This window comes from Oncorhynchus keta, chromosome 36 (genome assembly GCF_023373465.1).
Source record: "Oncorhynchus keta strain PuntledgeMale-10-30-2019 chromosome 36, Oket_V2, whole genome shotgun sequence".
Taxonomy (NCBI): domain Eukaryota; kingdom Metazoa; phylum Chordata; class Actinopteri; order Salmoniformes; family Salmonidae; genus Oncorhynchus; species Oncorhynchus keta.
Window position 1 is genome coordinate 24795272 of NC_068456.1, and position 18765 is coordinate 24814036.

At 40.2% G+C, this 18765-nt stretch overlaps 1 protein-coding gene across 1 annotated transcript in view; it reads left to right on the forward strand.

Moving 5' to 3' along the window:
• Positions 1–7319: 7319 nt before the first annotated feature.
• The window catches only part of LOC127916471 (28S ribosomal protein S5, mitochondrial-like), an 81474-nt gene continuing 70028 nt past the window's right edge, over positions 7320–18765 (forward strand). Inside the window, exons 1-2 of the mRNA XM_052498253.1 lie at positions 7320–7406; positions 8104–8340. Coding sequence (XP_052354213.1) covers positions 8256–8340 — 85 coding nt within the window. The 5' untranslated portion in view covers positions 7320–7406; positions 8104–8255. The remainder of the gene's footprint in view (positions 7407–8103; positions 8341–18765) is intronic.

Consider the following 18765-nt stretch of genomic DNA (forward strand, 5'->3'; position numbering starts at 1 on the left):
CCGGAACATTTGTGCAGTCGCGAAAACCATCAAGCGCAGTGATGAAACTGGCTCTCATGAGGACCGTCACAGGAATGGAAGACCCAGAGTGACCTCTGCTGCAGAGGATAAGTTCATTAAAGTTACCAGTGTTCGGTTCTAATTCTCAGAGTCAAAAACTCAACGGACACTATGAAAGCTGAACCAAGTTTATTCTTCCCAGAGGGTCAGTACAGCTGCACTAGGCAATGACATTTCACACAAGCACTGATATTTAACCCTTCCTCCGAGGCCGAGTCTCCTGATACACATCTGAACAGCCAATGCATCTCTGTTGCTAGACAGAACCTTAGTGATATCTGTTCTTCCTCACTTCATCTGACCTGGCCTCTGTGGTCACTATTCCCCAAATCAAGGCTATCATGGTGCCTAGTACCAGACTGTGTCTCTTCTCCTCCCAGAGGATCCCTGATGGCTAACAATAAAAATAATATCTTGACATAAGGTAATGTATAACATTTACATTATCTCCCTCAGTGACATAAGTATATTTCATATTCTCAGAACCCAACACCAGCCTCAGAAATTGCAGCCCAAGTAAATGCATCCCAGAGTTCCAGTAACAGACACATCTCAACATCAACTGTTCAGAGGAGACTGTGTGAATCAGGCCTTCATGGTTGAATTGCAGCAAAGAAACCACTACTAAATGACACCAATAAGAAGAGACTTGCTTGGGCCAAGAAACACGAGCAATGGACATTAGACCGGTGTAAATCTGTCCTTTGTTCTGGAGTCCAAATTTGGGATTTTTGGTTCCAACCGACGTATCTTTGTGAGATGCGGTGTAGGTGAACGGATGATCTCTGCATGTGTATTTCCCACTGTGAAGCATGGAGGTGTGATGGTGTGGGTGTGCTTTGCTGGTGACATTGTCAGTAATTTATTTGGAATTCAAGGCACACTTAACCAGCATGGCTTCCACAGCAATCTGCAGCGATCCGCCATCACATCTGGTTTGGGCTTAGTGGGACCTCCAGGCTGTGTAAGGGCAACATTTTTTTTACCAATAATTAAAGTGATTGAGTGCTGCATCATATGACCTGGCCTCTACAATCCCCCGACCTCAACCAAATTGAGATGGTTTGGGATGAGTCGGACCGCAGAGTCAATAAGCAGCCAATAAGTGCTCAGCGTATATGGGAACTCCTTCAAGACTGTTGGAAAAGCATTACAGGTGAATCTGGTTGAAAGAATGCCAAGAATGTGCAAAGCTGTCATCAAGGCAACGGGTGACTATTTGAAAAATCTCAAATATAAAATCTATTTTGATTTAGCCATTTTTGGTTACTGCATGATTCCATATGTGTTATTTCATAGTTGTGATGTCTTCACTATTATTCTGCAATGTAGAAAATTGTTAAAATAAAAGCCCTTGAATGAGTAGGTGTTCTAAAACTTTTGACTGGTAGTATATCTAGAGGTTATTAACCTTCTGTCAAGCCTTGGAAATGTGATAAACCTGATGAGTTTGCCTTGTGAAGATATACAGGTATATTTTTTTATTCTATCAAGACATGAGGAGTGTGCATGACAAGGACAGCTGGAGCACACCTGATTGGTAGGGCTAAGCATGAATAGTCATTCTAAATGGTGGGAAAGATATCCTACTACATTCTCATTAGTGAAATGAGAACATTATGGTTAATATAGGTATTATGTGACCTATTTTAGTCTTGTAATATTGCAAAATATGGTGGTTGTACAACATTGTGATGTTGATGCATGGTGAATTTACATAAATGTAGAACTTTTATGAATTATTAAAATCGACAAAAGCATGAAATGATGGATGATGGCACGTTTGTTGAAAGTAACAAGCGTTACAAACCAGAAACATGGAGATTCACTATATAAACACTAAAGTTTGTGGACACCCCTTCAAATTAGTGGATTAGACTATTTCAGCCACATCTGTTGCTGACAATTGTATAAAATCGAGTACACAGCCTTGCAATCTCCATAGACAAACAGTGACAGTAGAATGGCCTTACTGAAGAGCTCAGTGACTTTCAACGTGGCACCGTCATAGGATGCCACCTTTCCAACAAGTCAGTTTGTCAAATTTCGGCCGTGCTAGAGCTGCCCCGGTCAACTGTAAGTGCTGTTATTGTGAAGTCGAAATGTCTAGGAACAGTGATAGATCAGCCACAAAGTGGTAGGCCACACAAGCTCACAGAACAGGACTGCCCAGTGCTTAAGCGCGTAGTGCATAAAAATTGTCTGTCCTCGGTTGCAACACTCACTACCGAGTTCCAAACAACCTCTGGAAGCAACGTCAGCACAAGAACTGTTTGTCTGGAACTTCATGAAATGGGTTTCCAGTCGGAAACAAGCCAAGATCACCATCCGCAATGCCAAGCACCGGCTGTAGTGGTGTAAAGCTTGCCGCCATTGGACTCAGGAGCAGTGGAAACCTGTTCTTTGGAATGATGAATCACGCTTCACCATCTGGCAGTCCGACGGAGGAGTCTGGGTTTGGCGGATGCCAACAGAACGCTATCTGCCAGGAGGACGCTATCTGCCCCAATGCATAGTGCCAACTGTAAAGTCTGGGACTGTTTTTCAAGGTTCGGGCCCCTTAGTTTCAGTGCAATGACATTTTAACGCTACAGCATACAATGACATTCTAGATGATTCTGTACTTCCAACTTTGTGGCAACAATTTGGGGAAGGCCCTTTCTTTCATGACAATGCCACCATGCACAAAGCGAGGTCCATACAGAAATGGTTTGTTGATCGGTGTGTAAGAACTTGACTAGCCTGCAGAGAGCCCTAACATCAACTCCATCGAACACCTTTGGGGTGAATTGGAAAGCTGACTGAGAGCCAGGCCTAATCGCCCAACATCAATGCCCAACCTCACTCTTGTGGCTGAATGTTATAGCAACATATTAATGACCATGATTTTGGAATGAGATGTTCAATGAGCAGGTGTCCACATACGTTTGGTCATTTCTTTTTCAGCTCATGAAATGTTGCATTTTCTATATTTTGTTCAGTGGATATAGCAGACGCAGTAGTCTAAGGATTCAGAAATGCATGTCAGTGTTGTAGCATGCTGCCGGCATATCATTCTCTCTGGGGCCTAAGCTTCTCCCCCTTTTTTTAGATCATTTTCTTTTCAATGGTGGACACCTAAGCCTATTGGTCTGTGCATGCAATGTCCTGATGCATTTAGTGCTCAAATCTCTGACAGCTGAACTGTGAGGTGGACAATTATTCTTTTAGGAAATAATAAAAAACAATTAAACAATAGGCTATAGAGTTTTGCAAATTGCTGCACAAGGAATAGTTTTTTTGTTATTTGTTATAGGCTGTTTTTAAAGATGTAGATGCCGTTCATTTGACCAATATCCCTTGTTTATTGATGGTGCTTACTGGATGGGTGGATGCCCTAATGCATATGGAGTACTGGTAAATTTCTCATATGTCCAATACATTTTTATCTTCCTACTCCTAACGGAAACCCTGATATAGATATATAGTATAGAATACAGTAGGCTACAAAATTTACTTTCCAGTGACACTGACTCACCCAATGATGAAGACAAACTCTCTTTTCAGACGTTTCCTCACAGCAAGGACACTAGAATTAGCCTCAAGCAATGTTTGGCTTATTGACAGTGTTTTGTTTCTTTGCTGTAGTACAAAGCCTCATTAAATGCTCAAGCACACTCGTTACATCTTCCTTCTCTTGCTTTAATGAACTCATAATCAAATCTCAGAGCGGCACCGAGCATCTCGAGAACCAAGCAAACTGGCTGAAATGAGCTTTTCTTTTACAAAAACAAGCCAGCATTCTCTCTCACTGAGTAATACCGGGTGTTTGTTTGCTGAAATTCAGTGCGCTCCAGCAGGTTTGATTAGTTCATGACTGTAGCTGCAGATTGTATTTTCGGGGCTCTTGTGTTGGAGGTCGATCCCAGCCGTGTTGCAGAGAGATTTGTTTATAGCAGCAACACCCGCAGCACGACAGACCCTGTGAAAAACATATTTGTACTTGCAAATGTGTTTCCAAATGGTAATATTATGCTGTCTGTTCAGACATTCAGGTGGTTGAGGGGACAAGGAGGACCTGTAGCGAATTTAAAACTGTTCTTTTTTATTTCTTTTTTTTGTCTGGACAAGTAGAGCTACATTTAAAGAAGAAATTCAATATATTTCAAACTCTCCAGCCTTGTTGTAATTTTCTATTCCTAGAGACCGTATTACCGCCACAACAGCGGTCACAAGTCATGAAATTCCATGTGACCGTTTAGTCACGGTAATTAGGCTTCTCCAAGCTCTGATGCTGCTGATGGTCATTAGTAGCCTACCAAACTTGCTACTGCGCTCTATTGTCCCTCTAAATCACTCTGACATCAATGCAAAAGTAATCAGAAATCTAATCAAACACTACATGAGAGCCCATGAGCTCATGTTGCGCAACATTTCTATAGGTTATGTAATTGCGGGAGAAAACAGAGCGATGTCCACTAATAAAAAGAGGAGGATCCCATCAGCTTTTTACAGGCTAGGCCTACTATATTTATTACTCAACTTTCCTAATATTAAGCACGTTGTTTATCGTTATGATAGGAGTATAGTCTACCTGGCTATCATGAAGATAAACCACCGGAAAAGCATCTTCCATTTGCTTTTTATTGCATTGTTTTCCCGCTGCCCCTGTTTCCATACAGGTGCATGATAATGGTCCATTCTAAATCACAACTAATCTCACACACATATAATATATAGTATATGTAAAGATGAGATTAAATCAACAATAGTCTGATGGGTGACAATGTTAGCCTATCACTTGTGAATGATGCCCAGCAGAAGAAACTGCCTTTTTTTGGTTAATTTTTCTAATGATAGTCTCACACCTCATGTAGCCTAGCCTATAGGCCTATATGTTTTGATAAGGTTTGTATCACAACTAAAGTGGACAAAAAAACTTTTCAAAATGAAGCACATTAATCCACTTTACAAGGGGTGCAGAGCCTAACTATACAGCACGTGAGTTTCAAGTTCAGAGAAGATCATTTTCACCATAAAAATGCACCTTTTATAATAAAAGCATTACATGCATAATCGCATTTGCGGTCACTTTTGATACTGTTTTTCTGCTAATGGAACATTTGAGCTTATAGCCTACTACCGTGTACACATTACTGAGCTTATGTGAAGAAATAGCCTAATAATGTATCAACAATTTCAGCTAAATGTTCTGATCTGTTGTGTCAGCCACATTATCAACAAAAACAAATAACGCATGTGGTTGTATTAATTTGGGATCTATTGAATCCTACAACTGTCCCAGACTATGTTTGGAATATTTATTTCTCGCACAGCACAGAATAGAAAAGGTCGACTTTTGTAATATGGGTGATAGGAGATTGACATAGGCTAGTGCTTTTGCTGTACATTAGGCCTCCTCATCTTGTTGGCTGATGAAAAGTAAATGTGGACAGTTATTCCGATATCTTCAAAATGCACCTTGGAATTGGATCTGTCTGATTGAGAGGTGCTAATGGAGTGTGCAGCACTCAGGGAGAAGGGCACAATGCAGCACTCCAGGTCAGAGCGGCCACTGGTCGCAAAAGGCATGGATTTTTTGGGGTGCATTATAGCCACAAAGGGGATGCAGCTGGGAAATTCAAGGCATTATCAAGTTCTTGTCAAATTGTGAATGAGAGACGAATGAAGTGTGTACAGCCTGCCCAAAACAAACCAAATCAGAAATCATGCCTTTCAAGCAACTTTTTTCAAATCATCATTAAAGTCTCATCATGTAGCCTTACAATGTTTTAAAAATCGAAACATATAGCCCAACATTTGTAGAACAACTAAAGTTACATTAATAACTGTAAATTAAGCATATAGGAATACCTATTTCTTTGTTAACCGCTCAACACAGAACAGCTGCATGTGTGCACTCCCTCAAATCAATTGGAGAAAATATCCTTTCTATTTTATTCAGCTTTGTTCAATTGTATTCTTCATACTATAAAATAATATAAAATAATGCCATGGAATTATAAGCAAATCTTGTCTACTAAATAAACTAGTGTAGCCCACAGCCATTTAGCATAGCCAGATCAGGACCTAACATAAGGACAACTCAGAGATTGCTATTCTGTTCTTCTGAAATAGACTACATTTTCTTCATATCATATTTCTTTAGACCTATCTGAAATAAATAATGGATTTATTGTGAAGGTGTAGGCTATATTACATGGATTTACTGTGATGTGTAGGTTATATTACATGGATTTACTGTGATGTGTAGGTTATATTACATGGATTTACTGTGATGTGTAGGTTATATTACATGGATTTACTGTGATGTGTAGGTTATATTACATGGATTTACTGTGATGTGTAGGTTATATTACATGGATTTACTGTGATGTGTAGGTTATATTACATGGATTTACTGTGATGTGTAGGTTATATTACATGGATTTACTGTGATGTGTAGGTTATATTACATGGATTTACTGTGATGTGTAGGTTATATTACATGGATTTACTGTGATGTGTAGGTTATATTACATGGATTTACTGTGATGTGTAGGTTATATTACATGGATTTACTGTGATGTGTAGGTTATATTACATGGATTTACTGTGATGTGTAGGTTATATTACATGGATTTACTGTGATGTGTAGGTTATATTACATGGATTTACTGTGATGTGTAGGTTATATTACATGGATTTATTGTGAAGGTGTAGGTTATATTACATGGATTTACTGTGATGTGTAGGTTATATTACATGGATTTATTGTGAAGGTGTAGGTTATATTACATGGATTTACTGTGATGTGTAGGTTATATTACATGGATTTGACTTTTTAAAATGTAGATGTTCCAAAGGTCTGCATCAGTGGCTTGTAGGCTGTGTGGAAGCCAGGAGATGCTAAACATGTTTATGTTAATTAATGGTCAATTACTGTGAGACCGACAGTTATTTGCTTGACAATCACCGGCTGATGACATTTCGTGACTGCCACAGCCCCATACACATGCAGATCTCTGTGACATAGGGCTATATAAGCTGGGTTCTGTGTGCCATTGGATACTCGTCATCAGTATCCTACAGGTAACCAGACATCTAGTTTATTCACTGGATATTTAGCTTGCTTTCGATATTCTAAACATAGAGGGATGAGAAAACACATACTGCGTTGAGGTTGCCAGATTGGTCAGATTTCCCAATTAAATCCCCCTTTTGGTGTGTTATCATTGCAATGAAAGCAGAGGAGCTTTGGAGGGGAGTTCTGGCGGAGACTGGCGCCGGAGCTCGGAATGGTCGAGGAAAGAGGACCAAGAGGAAGATGAAGAAAGATCTTAACTGAGGCCATAACATCGGAGAAGGTAAGATTGATATATTGGATAGATCTATTTAATTCATAGCTATTTATATATCCCTATAACTCAATAATGTTACTTTATGTTGGAGACGGAGAGTAAATCCAAACCCCTGAGAGAACCAAAACAAGCATGGGTTGGTATCATGTTTCTTTCCATCTTTGATGCCAAAGCTGAATTCGAGTTTGTGTATCGATGGCTAAAGTTTGATCTGAATTTCATTCTGCTAATGGGCATTAAACAGGCACTGTGTAGACTATTCATTTGTTACCAGTATGAATTTATTAATTACACTCATTTATAATGAACAGATCTGTTCTCTGTATCTTATCTATCTGTCTCGTTTAAAAAGTGGAAATTAATCGGGTTATTTTATTGCTGACCTGTCTGCTACCCAGACGGTCTCCCTGTCTTTCTTCTCCGGCTTTGTTCAAATCCTTCAAACCCTACAGCTGTGACAAGATTGTGTAATCAGTGCCCTATTGGAAGAGAATAGGCGTGACTTCTCTTCCTATGTTCTTTTGATTTTTGTCTGCACCTCGTCACAGTGGTTGAAGTGCTGTCTAGTCCCCTCCTAATCAGTGCCCCATCTGTCCCGTCTGTCCTGGTCTCTCTGTAACAACTATTCTTTCTTTGTTTCAGTTAGGATTGCAGTGGAGTTTAGAACAAAGCAATGCTCCTTCCTACCCTCTTTCTCTGTCAGGGCATCGGGGGGTTCCTGTGGCTGTGGGTTGAACGCAGCCCATCCTGAAGAGTGGGGCCATACAGAACATGTCCTGCCGTGTGGAATTGGAGCAACAGGAACTGCAGGGGGAGCTTCTGCGGCAGCGTGACGAATGAGATCGCAGAAGGAAGATGAGGGTGAAGAGGGAGCGAGGGTGGACTGGCAACTCCTGGGGAGGCATCAGTCTTGGGCCCCCTGACCCTGGACCCAACGGAGGTATGTGTGTGTGTGTGTGTGTGTGTGTGTGTGTGTGTGTGTGTGTGTGTGTGTGTGTGTGTGTGTGTGTGTGTGTGTGTGTGTGTGTGTGTGTGTGTGTGTGTGTGTGTGTGTGTGTGTGTGTGTGTGTGTGTGTGTGTGTGTGTGTGTGTGTGTAACGCGTGCACACACTTTGAAGGTCCGTTTTGCCCCCAACATCAATCACTGTTACTGTATAGTGATATTACCTTAGATCAGATTGAATATTGTTGGTATATTATTGAAGCAAAGCAATCTGCATCCACCACACAGCGTCACCTCTGGCCTTGATTTACTGGTAAAGGTTGTGAAACAGTGAAAAGGGCAGGTTGGGTCACTCTTTTCCTTCTGAGAGCTCCAAATGCCTGCAGCCTCCACGACGATGATTCTTTCAATTGCCGCACCACATGGTAAAAGCTCAGTCCACTGTCCGTACCGCTGTCTGGAAGGAGGGTAAATGTCATCTGGCTAGCAGGGTTTAAAACAAGAAACTGAGAACCAATGGAGCCTAGCGAAACACAATGAAAGGCCCGGCAGACTGACAGGACTCTTTCCCTTACACCTCTCTAACCCCCAACACATGTGATGGTCTAAATTCACTACATTTCTATGAAGTGATCAATTAACTTTATTTTGATCAAGTCTTTGACATTTAAAATGATATATCAGGTCTTTGATACATTCTAGATATTGTGAGAAGTCTGTGTTTTTGAGGGAGGGAGGGTGTGCAGGGCCATCAGACTCACTCTCACTGTACTGTAGTCTGAGAGAGGAAGAGTGGAGGCTGTCTGTAGGGCTGGGGGATAGCCCTGTATTCCTTTAGCACCTCATGACTGATGGAGAGCAAGATTAAAAAGAAGGTACAGTGGGGCTTTGTCCACATTTAGAAACAAATCCCTCTACCACCCCTTCCCTCTTGTTTCTCATCTCTGTCCATTTGGCCCTTAACCCCTCCGATGGAGGACTTATTGTAGGGCCTGAATATTACAGTAGTCAAAAAACTCAAACTTTCAGAATTGCAGAACTTGAGAATAAGTCAGATTTGTGGTGTTCCTCTGTCAAGGAAAGACGTATCTGAAATAGAACGCTCTCTCTGCCTCTCCTCTCCTCATCTCCCTGTGAGATGGAACACAATCAAACTGGTATTGTTCATCTGCCTCTCCAATCTTTCCTCATCCCCCACCACTCCCACCTCTGTTTACGACTGAAACACACCACAGAGAGAACAATCTCAGTTTAATTTTAGTCGTTCCCACACAGCACGACCAGGATTTATTTGTTATACATTTATTTTTTATATTTATTTCTTCCAGTTGCCCAGGCAGCGCTTGGTTGGTTATTACATTTCCTGTTTTCCATTGTCTCTCTCTCTTGCTAGTCCAGCTGCAGTGTCAGCTCTGGCTCCTAGTCCCCAAGGTGATTGATTGCCGTGCGTCTGCGTAGACAGGATCCTAAATCACAGCTCTGGATTGGAGCAGGAAACACACAACCTTTGACCTTCACCCTCCTATTCCTCAACCTGGGGTTAATCCCACCTCCTAACAGACACCTTTGCCAAGCCCGGCTCTAAAATCAAGGAAATGTCCTGTCGCCTCCAATCTCTTTTAGAATCCCATGTTAGAGCGTAGTGAGGGAATTACTGATACACCACTGCAGAGCTAAATCATTGACAGATTATTTACGTTTATTTCCAGATATATTGACATGCCATCAAAGGGGGTGAAATGAATACTGTTATGGTGGCTTACAACATTCCATTTAAACTAGCTCCATGTAGTGAATGTCATGTGTTTGTTAACAATTGGTTTTAGATTCGTGTGGGTTTCCCACAGAAATGATTCTCTACTGTGTTAGCCGTGGAGTACACTACTAGACAATATCCACACAAGTCCGATTTCCCTATGTTGTAAACAAAATATCTAACTTTTCCCTCTATCCCACTCTCCCTATCTGAGAAGTCTGCCTCATCACCCCCTTATTTGTCTGGCTGAAAGCCGGCTGCTAATTCGCTTTCATTCGATCTGAGATTTGCTTCTGTAGCTCCTATTCCCAATTGAATTATACATTTAATCCAATGCCCATTTGTTTGGATTGAATTTACCTCGTAAACCCGAGCAGCACAAATACAGCATCCAAAGATGAGAAGCCCAGCTGCTAACAAGGTGAACCTCTCATGTCCTGTTCAGTCTGATAGAAGGTGATGTTAGTTTAACAGTATACAATCAGAGGTATTCACCGTTAGTCTGGGTAGCAGTCGTTTTAGCTAACACACTCCCCCCTAAAAGGACCCATCAATCAACACCACCAGCATATATCAAACACAAAAATCGAATTTCTCATTTCTTAAAAACGTATTAAAAACCTAGGTTCAACTTCAAATCTTGGCTGTAGTCCATCAGAAAGTAAGCCTTGGCTATATTTATAGCATAATTCAAAAATAATGTAGCCTATCAAATAAATTGACAAGGAAAGTTTGAAGGGGAGGGAGAGACAGCTATAGTAGCCTATTACTAGAGACGTTGGTTATGTAATTATTATCCCAGCATGTGCCTTATTTCAGAGGAAGATTCGCACGGGATTAGTTTTTCCAAACTGCCTTGTAATTCTAATAGGTTTTCATTGGATTGAGTCTATGACAATAAAAAGCTATACTGATCACTCATGCTTGGCTGCCAAATGTGTAGGAGTCCCCAAAGGCCTAATATTTAATTTGAGCAAATGTGTGATGGCGCTGAGCCGTTTTACTTATTTTCTACATAAAGTTGCTGCTACCGTCTCTATTGACCGAAAAGAGCTTCTGGACATCAGAACAGCAATTACTCACCAAGAACTGGACAGAGATTTTTTCTTTAATGAGTCCGATGCGAAAGATATATTGCTTTCGGCAGAACAGGTCTAAATCCCTGTCATTCGAGATACCGAGGGAGAAGGTCGGGATGCCTTGTTAGGATTCGTAGGCGAGTGAGTAAACCTAGTCAGTTGTACAACTGAATACATTCAACTGAAATGTGTCTTCCGCATTTAACCCAACCCCTCTGAATCAGAGAGGTGCGGGGCCTGCCATAATCAACATGGATGCTGTCCAACAGTCTGATGGTAATAGAAGCTGTTCAACAGTCTGATGGTATTAGAAGCTGTCCAACAGTCTGATGGTAATAGAAGCTGTTAAACAGTCTGATGGTAATAGATGCTCTTCAAAAGTCTGATGGTAATAGATGCTGTTCAACAGTCTGATGGTAATAGAAGCTGTTCAACAGTCTGATGGTAATAGAGGCTGTTCAACAGTCTGATGGTAATAGATTCTGTTCAAATGTCTGATGGTAATAGATGCTGTTCAACAGTCTGATGGTAATAGATGCTGTTCAACAGTCTGATGGTATTAGAAGCTGTCCAACAGTCTGATGGTAATAGAAGCTGTTCAACAGTCTGATGGTATTAGAAGCTGTCCAACAGTCTGATGGTAATAGAAGCTGTTAAACAGTCTGATGGTAATAGATGCTCTTCAAAAGTCTGATGGTAATAGATGCTGTTCAACAGTCTGATGGTAATAGAAGCTGTTCAACAGTCTGATGGTAATAGAGGCTGTTCAACAGTCTGATGGTAATAGATTCTGTTCAAATGTCTGATGGTAATAGATGCTGTTCAACAGTCTGATGGTAGTTGAAGCTGTTCAACATTCTGATGGAAATAGAAGCTGTTCAACAGTCTGATGGCCTGGTAATAGAAGCTGTTCAACAGTCTGATTGTAATAGAAGCTGTCCAACAGTCTGATGGTAATAGATGCTGTTCAACAGTCTGATGGTAATAGAAGCTGTTCAAAAGTCTGGTGTTATTAGGATCTTTTAAAGAAGTCTGATGGTAATAGAAGCTGTCCAACAGTTTGATGGTAATAGAAGCTGTCCAACAGTCTGATGGTAATAGATGCTGTTCAACAGTCTGATGGTAATAGAAGCTGTTCAACAGTCTGATGGTAATAGAAGCTGTCCAGCAGTCTGATGGTAATAGATGCTGTTCAACAGTCTGATGGTAATAGATGCTGTTCAACAGTCTGATGGTAATAGATGATGTTCAACAGTCTGATGGTAATAGATGCTGTTCAACAGTCTGATGGTAATAGATGCTGTTCAACAGTCTGATGGTAATAGATGCTGTTCAACAGTCTGATGGTAATAGATGCTGTTCAACAGTCTGATGGTAATAGATGCTGTTCAACAGTCTGATGGTAATAGATGCTGTTCAACAGTTTGATGGTAATAGAAACTATTCAACAGTTTGATGGTAAAATAAGCTTTTCAACATGCTGATGGTAAAATAAGCATTTCAACATGCTGTTGGTAAAATAAGCTTTTCAACATGCTGATGGTAATAGAAGTTGTCCAACAGTCTGATGGTAATAGAAGCTGTTCAAAAGTCTGGTGTTATTAGGACCTTTTAAAGAAGTCTGATGGTAATAGAAGCTGTCCAACAGTTTGATGGTAATAGAAGCTGTTCAACAGTCTGATGGTAATAGAAGCTGTTCAACAGTCTGATGGTAATAGATGCTGTTCAAAAGTCTGATTGTAATAGATGCTGTTCAACAGTCTGATGGTAATAGAAGCTGTTCAACAGTCTGATGGTAATAGAAGCTGTCCAACAGTCTGATGGTAATAGAGGCTGTTCAACAGTCTGATGGTAATAGATGTTGTTCAAATGTCTGATGGTAATAGATGCTGTTCAACAGTCTGATGGTAATAGAAGCTGTTCAACAGTCTGACGGTAATAGATGCTGTTCAACAGTCTGATGGTAATAGATGCTGTTCAACAGTCTGATGGTAATCGATGCTGTTCAACAGTCTGATGGCCTGGTAATAGAAGCTGTTCAACAGTCTGATGGTAATAGATGCTGTTCAACAATCTGATGGTAATAGAAGCTGTCCAACAGTCTGATGGTATTAGAAGCTGTTCAACAGTCTGATGGTAATAGAGGCTGTTCAACAGTCTGATGGTAATAGATTCTGTTCAAATGTCTGATGGTAATAGATGCTGTTCAACAGTCTGATGGTAATAGATGCTGTTCAACAGTCTGATGGTAATAGATGCTGTTCAACAGTCTGATGGTAGTTGAAGCTGTTCAACATTCTGATGGAAATAGAAGCTGTTCAACAGTCTGATGGCCTGGTAATAGAAGCTGTTCAACAGTCTGATTGTAATAGAAGCTGTCCAACAGTCTGATGGTAATAGATGCTGTTCAACAGTCTGATGGTAATAGATGCTGTTCAACAGTCTGATGGTAATAGAAGCTGTTCAACAGTCTGACGGTAATAGATGCTGTTCAACAGTCTGATGGTAATAGATGCTGTTCAACAGTCTGATGGTAATCGATGCTGTTCAACAGTCTGATGGCCTGGTAATAGAAGCTGTTCAACAGTCTGATGGTAATAGATGCTGTTCAACAATCTGATGGTAATAGAAGCTGTCCAACAGTCTGATGGTATTAGAAGCTGTTCAACAGTCTGATGGTAATAGAGGCTGTTCAACAGTCTGATGGTAATAGATTCTGTTCAAATGTCTGATGGTAATAGATGCTGTTCAACAGTCTGATGGTAATAGATGCTGTTCAACAGTCTGATGGTAATAGATGCTGTTCAACAGTCTGATGGTAGTTGAAGCTGTTCAACATTCTGATGGAAATAGAAGCTGTTCAACAGTCTGATGGCCTGGTAATAGAAGCTGTTCAACAGTCTGATTGTAATAGAAGCTGTCCAACAGTCTGATGGTAATAGATGCTGTTCAACAGTCTGATGGTAATAGATGCTGTTCAACAGTCTGATGGTAATAGATGCTGTTCAACAGTCTGATGGTAATAGATGCTGTTCAACAGTCTGATGGTAATAGATGCTGTTCAACAGTCTGATGGTAATAGATGCTGTTCAACAGTCTGATGGTAATAGATGCTGTTCAACAGTTTGATGGTAATAGAAACTATTCAACAGTTTGATGGTAAAATAAGCTTTTCAACATGCTGATGGTAAAATAAGCTTTTCAACATGCTGATGGTAATAGAAGCTGTCCAACAGTCTGATGGTAATAGAAGCTGTCCAACAGTCTGATGGTAATAGAAGCTGTTCAAAAGTCTGGTGTTATTAGGATCTTTTAAAGAAGTCTGATGGTAATAGAAGCTGTCCAACAGTTTGATGGTAATAGAAACTAGTCAACAGTTTGATGGTAAAATAAGCTTTTCAACATGCTGATGGTAATAGAAGCTGTCCAACGGTCTGATGGTAATAGAAGCTGTTCAACAGTCTGATGGTAGTAGAAGCTGTCCAACAGTCTGATGGTAATAGAAGCTGTCCAACAGTCTGATAGTAATAGAAGCTGTTCAACAGTCTGATGGTAATAGAAGCTGTCCAACAGTCTGATGGTAATAGAAACTGTTCAACAGTTTGATGGTAAAATAAGCTTTTCAACATGCTGATGTTAATAGAAGTTGTCCAAAAGTCTGATGGTGTTAGAAGCTGTCCAACAGTCTGATGGTAATAGAAGCTGTTCAACAGTCTGATGGTAATAGAAGCTGTTCAACAGTCTGATGGTAATAGATGCTGTTCAAAAGTCTGATGGTAATAGATGCTGTTCAACAGTCTGATGGTAATAGAAGCTGTTCAACAGTCTGATGGTAATAGAAGCTGTCCAACAGTCTGATGGTAATAGAGGCTGTTCAACAGTCTGATGGTAATAGATGCTGTTCAAATGTCTGATGGTAATAGATGCTGTTCAACAGTCTGATGGTAATAGAAGCTGTTCAACAGTCTGACGGTAATAGATGCTGTTCAACAGTCTGATGGTAATAGATGCTGTTCAACAGTCTGATGGTAATCGATGCTGTTCAACAGTCTGATGGCCTGGTAATAGAAGCTGTTCAACAGTCTGATGGTAATAGATGCTGTTCAACAATCTGATGGTAATAGAAGCTGTCCAACAGTCTGATGGTATTAGAAGCTGTTCAACAGTCTGATGGTAATAGAGGCTGTTCAACAGTCTGATGGTAATAGATTCTGTTCAAATGTCTGATGGTAATAGATGCTGTTCAACAGTCTGATGGTAATAGATGCTGTTCAACAGTCTGATGGTAATAGATGCTGTTCAACAGTCTGATGGTAGTTGAAGCTGTTCAACATTCTGATGGAAATAGAAGCTGTTCAACAGTCTGATGGTAATAGATTCTGTTCAAATGTCTGATGGTAATAGATTCTGTTCAAATGTCTGATGGTAATAGATGCTGTTCAACAGTCTGATGGTAATAGATGCTCTTCAAAAGTCTGATGGTAATAGATGCTGTTCAACAGTCTGATGGTAATAGAAGCTGTTCAACAGTCTGATGGTAATAGAGGCTGTTCAACAGTCTGATGGTAATAGATTCTGTTCAAATGTCTGATGGTAATAGATGCTGTTCAACAGTCTGATGGTAATAGATGCTGTTCAACAGTCTGATGGTAATAGAAGCTGTCCAACAGTCTGATGGTAATAGAAGCTGTTCAACAGTCTGATGGTAATAGAAGCTGTTCAACAGTCTGATGGTAATAGAAGCTGTTCAACAGTCTGATGGTAATAGATGCTGTTCAACAGTCTGATGGTAATAGATGCTGTTCAACAGTCTGATGGTAATAGAAGCTGTTCAACAGTCTGATGGTAATAGATGCTGTTCAACAGTCTGATGGTAATAGATGCTGTTCAAAGTCTGATGGTAATAGATGCTGTTCAACAGTCTGATGGTAATAGAAGCTGTTCAACAGTCTGATGGTAATAGAAGCTGTTCAACAGTCTGATGGCATGGTAATAGAAGCTGTTCAACAGTCTGATTGTAATAGAAGCTGTCCAACAGTCTGATGGTAATAGATGCTGTTCAACAGTCTGATGGTAATAGAAGCTGTTCAACAGTCTGATGGTAATAGAAGCTGTCCAACAGTCTGATGGTAATAGATGCTGTTCAACAGTCTGATGGTAATAGATGCTGTTCAACAGTCTGATGGTAATAGATGCTGTTCAACAGTCTGATGGTAATAGATGCTGTTCAACAGTCTGATGGTAATAGATGCTGTTCAACAGTCTGATGGTAATAGATGCTGTTCAACAGTCTGATGGTAATAGATGCTGTTCAACAGTCTGATGGTAATAGATGCTGTTCAACAGTCTGATGGTAATAGATGCTGTTCAACAGTTTGATGGTAATAGAAACTATTCAACAGTTTGATGGTAAAATAAGCTTTTCAACATGCTGATGGTAAAATAAGCATTTCAACATGCTGTTGGTAAAATAAGCTTTTCAACATGCTGATGGTAATAGAAGTTGTCCAACAGTCTGATGGTAATAGAAGCTGTTCAAAAGTCTGGTGTTATTAGGACCTTTTAAAGAAGTCTGATGGTAATAGAAGCTGTCCAACAGTTTGATGGTAATAGAAGCTGTTCAACAGTCTGATGGTAATAGAAGCTGTTCAACAGTCTGATGGTAATAGATGCTGTTCAACAGTCTGATGGTAATAGAAGCTGTTCAACAGTCTGATGGTAATAGAAGCTGTTCAACAGTCTGATGGTAATAGAAGCTGTCCAACAGTCTGATGGTAATAGAGGCTGTTCAACAGTCTGATGGTAATAGATCTGTTCAAATGTCTGATGGTAATAGATGCTGTTCAACAGTCTGATGGTAATAGAAGCTGTTCAACAGTCTGATGGTAATAGATGCTGTTCAACAGTCTGATGGTAATAGATGCTGTTCAACAGTCTGATGGTAATCGATGCTGTTCAACAGTCTGATGGCCTGGTAATAGAAGCTGTTCAACAGTCTGATGGTAATAGATGCTGTTCAACAATCTGATGGTAATAGAAGCTGTCCAACAGTCTGATGGTAATAGAAGCTGTTCAACAGTCTGATGGTAATAGAGGCTGTTCAACAGTCTGATGGTAATAGATTCTGTTCAAAGTCTGATGGTAATAGATGCTGTTCAACAGTCTGATGGTAATAGATGCTGTTCAACAGTCTGATGGTAATAGATGCTGTTCAACAGTCTGATGGTAGTTGAAGCTGTTCAACATTCTGATGGAAATAGAAGCTGTTCAACAGTCTGATGGTAATAGAAGCTGTTCAACAGTCTGATTGTAATAGAAGCTGTCCAACAGTCTGATGGTAATAGATGCTGTTCAACAGTCTGATGGTAATAGATGCTGTTCAACAGTCTGATGGTAATAGAAGCTGTTCAACAGTCTGATGGTAATAGATGCTGTTCAACAGTCTGATGGTAATAGATGCTGTTCAACAGTCTGATGGTAATCGATGCTGTTCAACAGTCTGATGGCCTGGTAATAGAAGCTGTTCAACAGTCTGATGGTAATAGATGCTGTTCAACAGTCTGATGGTAATAGAAGCTGTCCAACAGTCTGATGGTATTAGAAGCTGTTCAACAGTCTGATGGTAATAGAAGCTGTTCAACAGTCTGATGGTAATAGATGCTGTTCAAATGTCTGATGGTAATAGATGCTGTTCAACAGTCTGATGGTAATAGATGCTGTTCAACAGTCTGATGGTAATAGATGCTGTTCAACAGTCTGATGGTAGTTGAAGCTGTTCAACATTCTGATGGAAATAGAAGCTGTTCAACAGTCTGATGGCCTGGTAATAGAAGCTGTTCAACAGTCTGATGGTAATAGAAGCTGTCCAACAGTCTGATGGTAATAGATGCTGTTCAACAGTCTGATGGTAATAGATGCTGTTCAACAGTCTGATGGTAATAGATGCTGTTCAACAGTCTGATGGTAATAGATGCTGTTCAACAGTCTGATGGTAATAGATGCTGTTCAACAGTCTGATGGTAATAGATGCTGTTCAACAGTCTGATGGTAATAGATGCTGTTCAACAGTTTGATGGTAATAGAAACTATTCAACAGTTTGATGGTAAAATAAGCTTTTCAACATGCTGATGGTAAAATAAGCTTTTCAACATGCTGATGGTAATAGAAGCTGTCCAACAGTCTGATGGTAATAGAAGCTGTCCAACAGTCTGATGGTAATAGAAGCTGTTCAAAAGTCTGGTGTTATTAGGATCTTTTAAAGAAGTCTGATGGTAATAGAAGCTGTCCAACAGTTTGATGGTAATAGAAACTAGTCAACAGTTTGATGGTAAAATAAGCTTTTCAACATGCTGATGGTAATAGAAGCTGTCCAACGGTCTGATGGTAATAGAAGCTGTTCAACAGTCTGATGGTAGTAGAAGCTGTCCAACAGTCTGATGGTAATAGAAGCTGTCCAACAGTCTGATAGTAATAGAAGCTGTCCAACAGTCTGATGGTAATAGAAGCTGTCCAACAGTCTGATAGTAATAGAAGCTGTCCAACAGTCTGATGGTAATAGAAGCTGTTCAACAGTCTGATGGTAATAG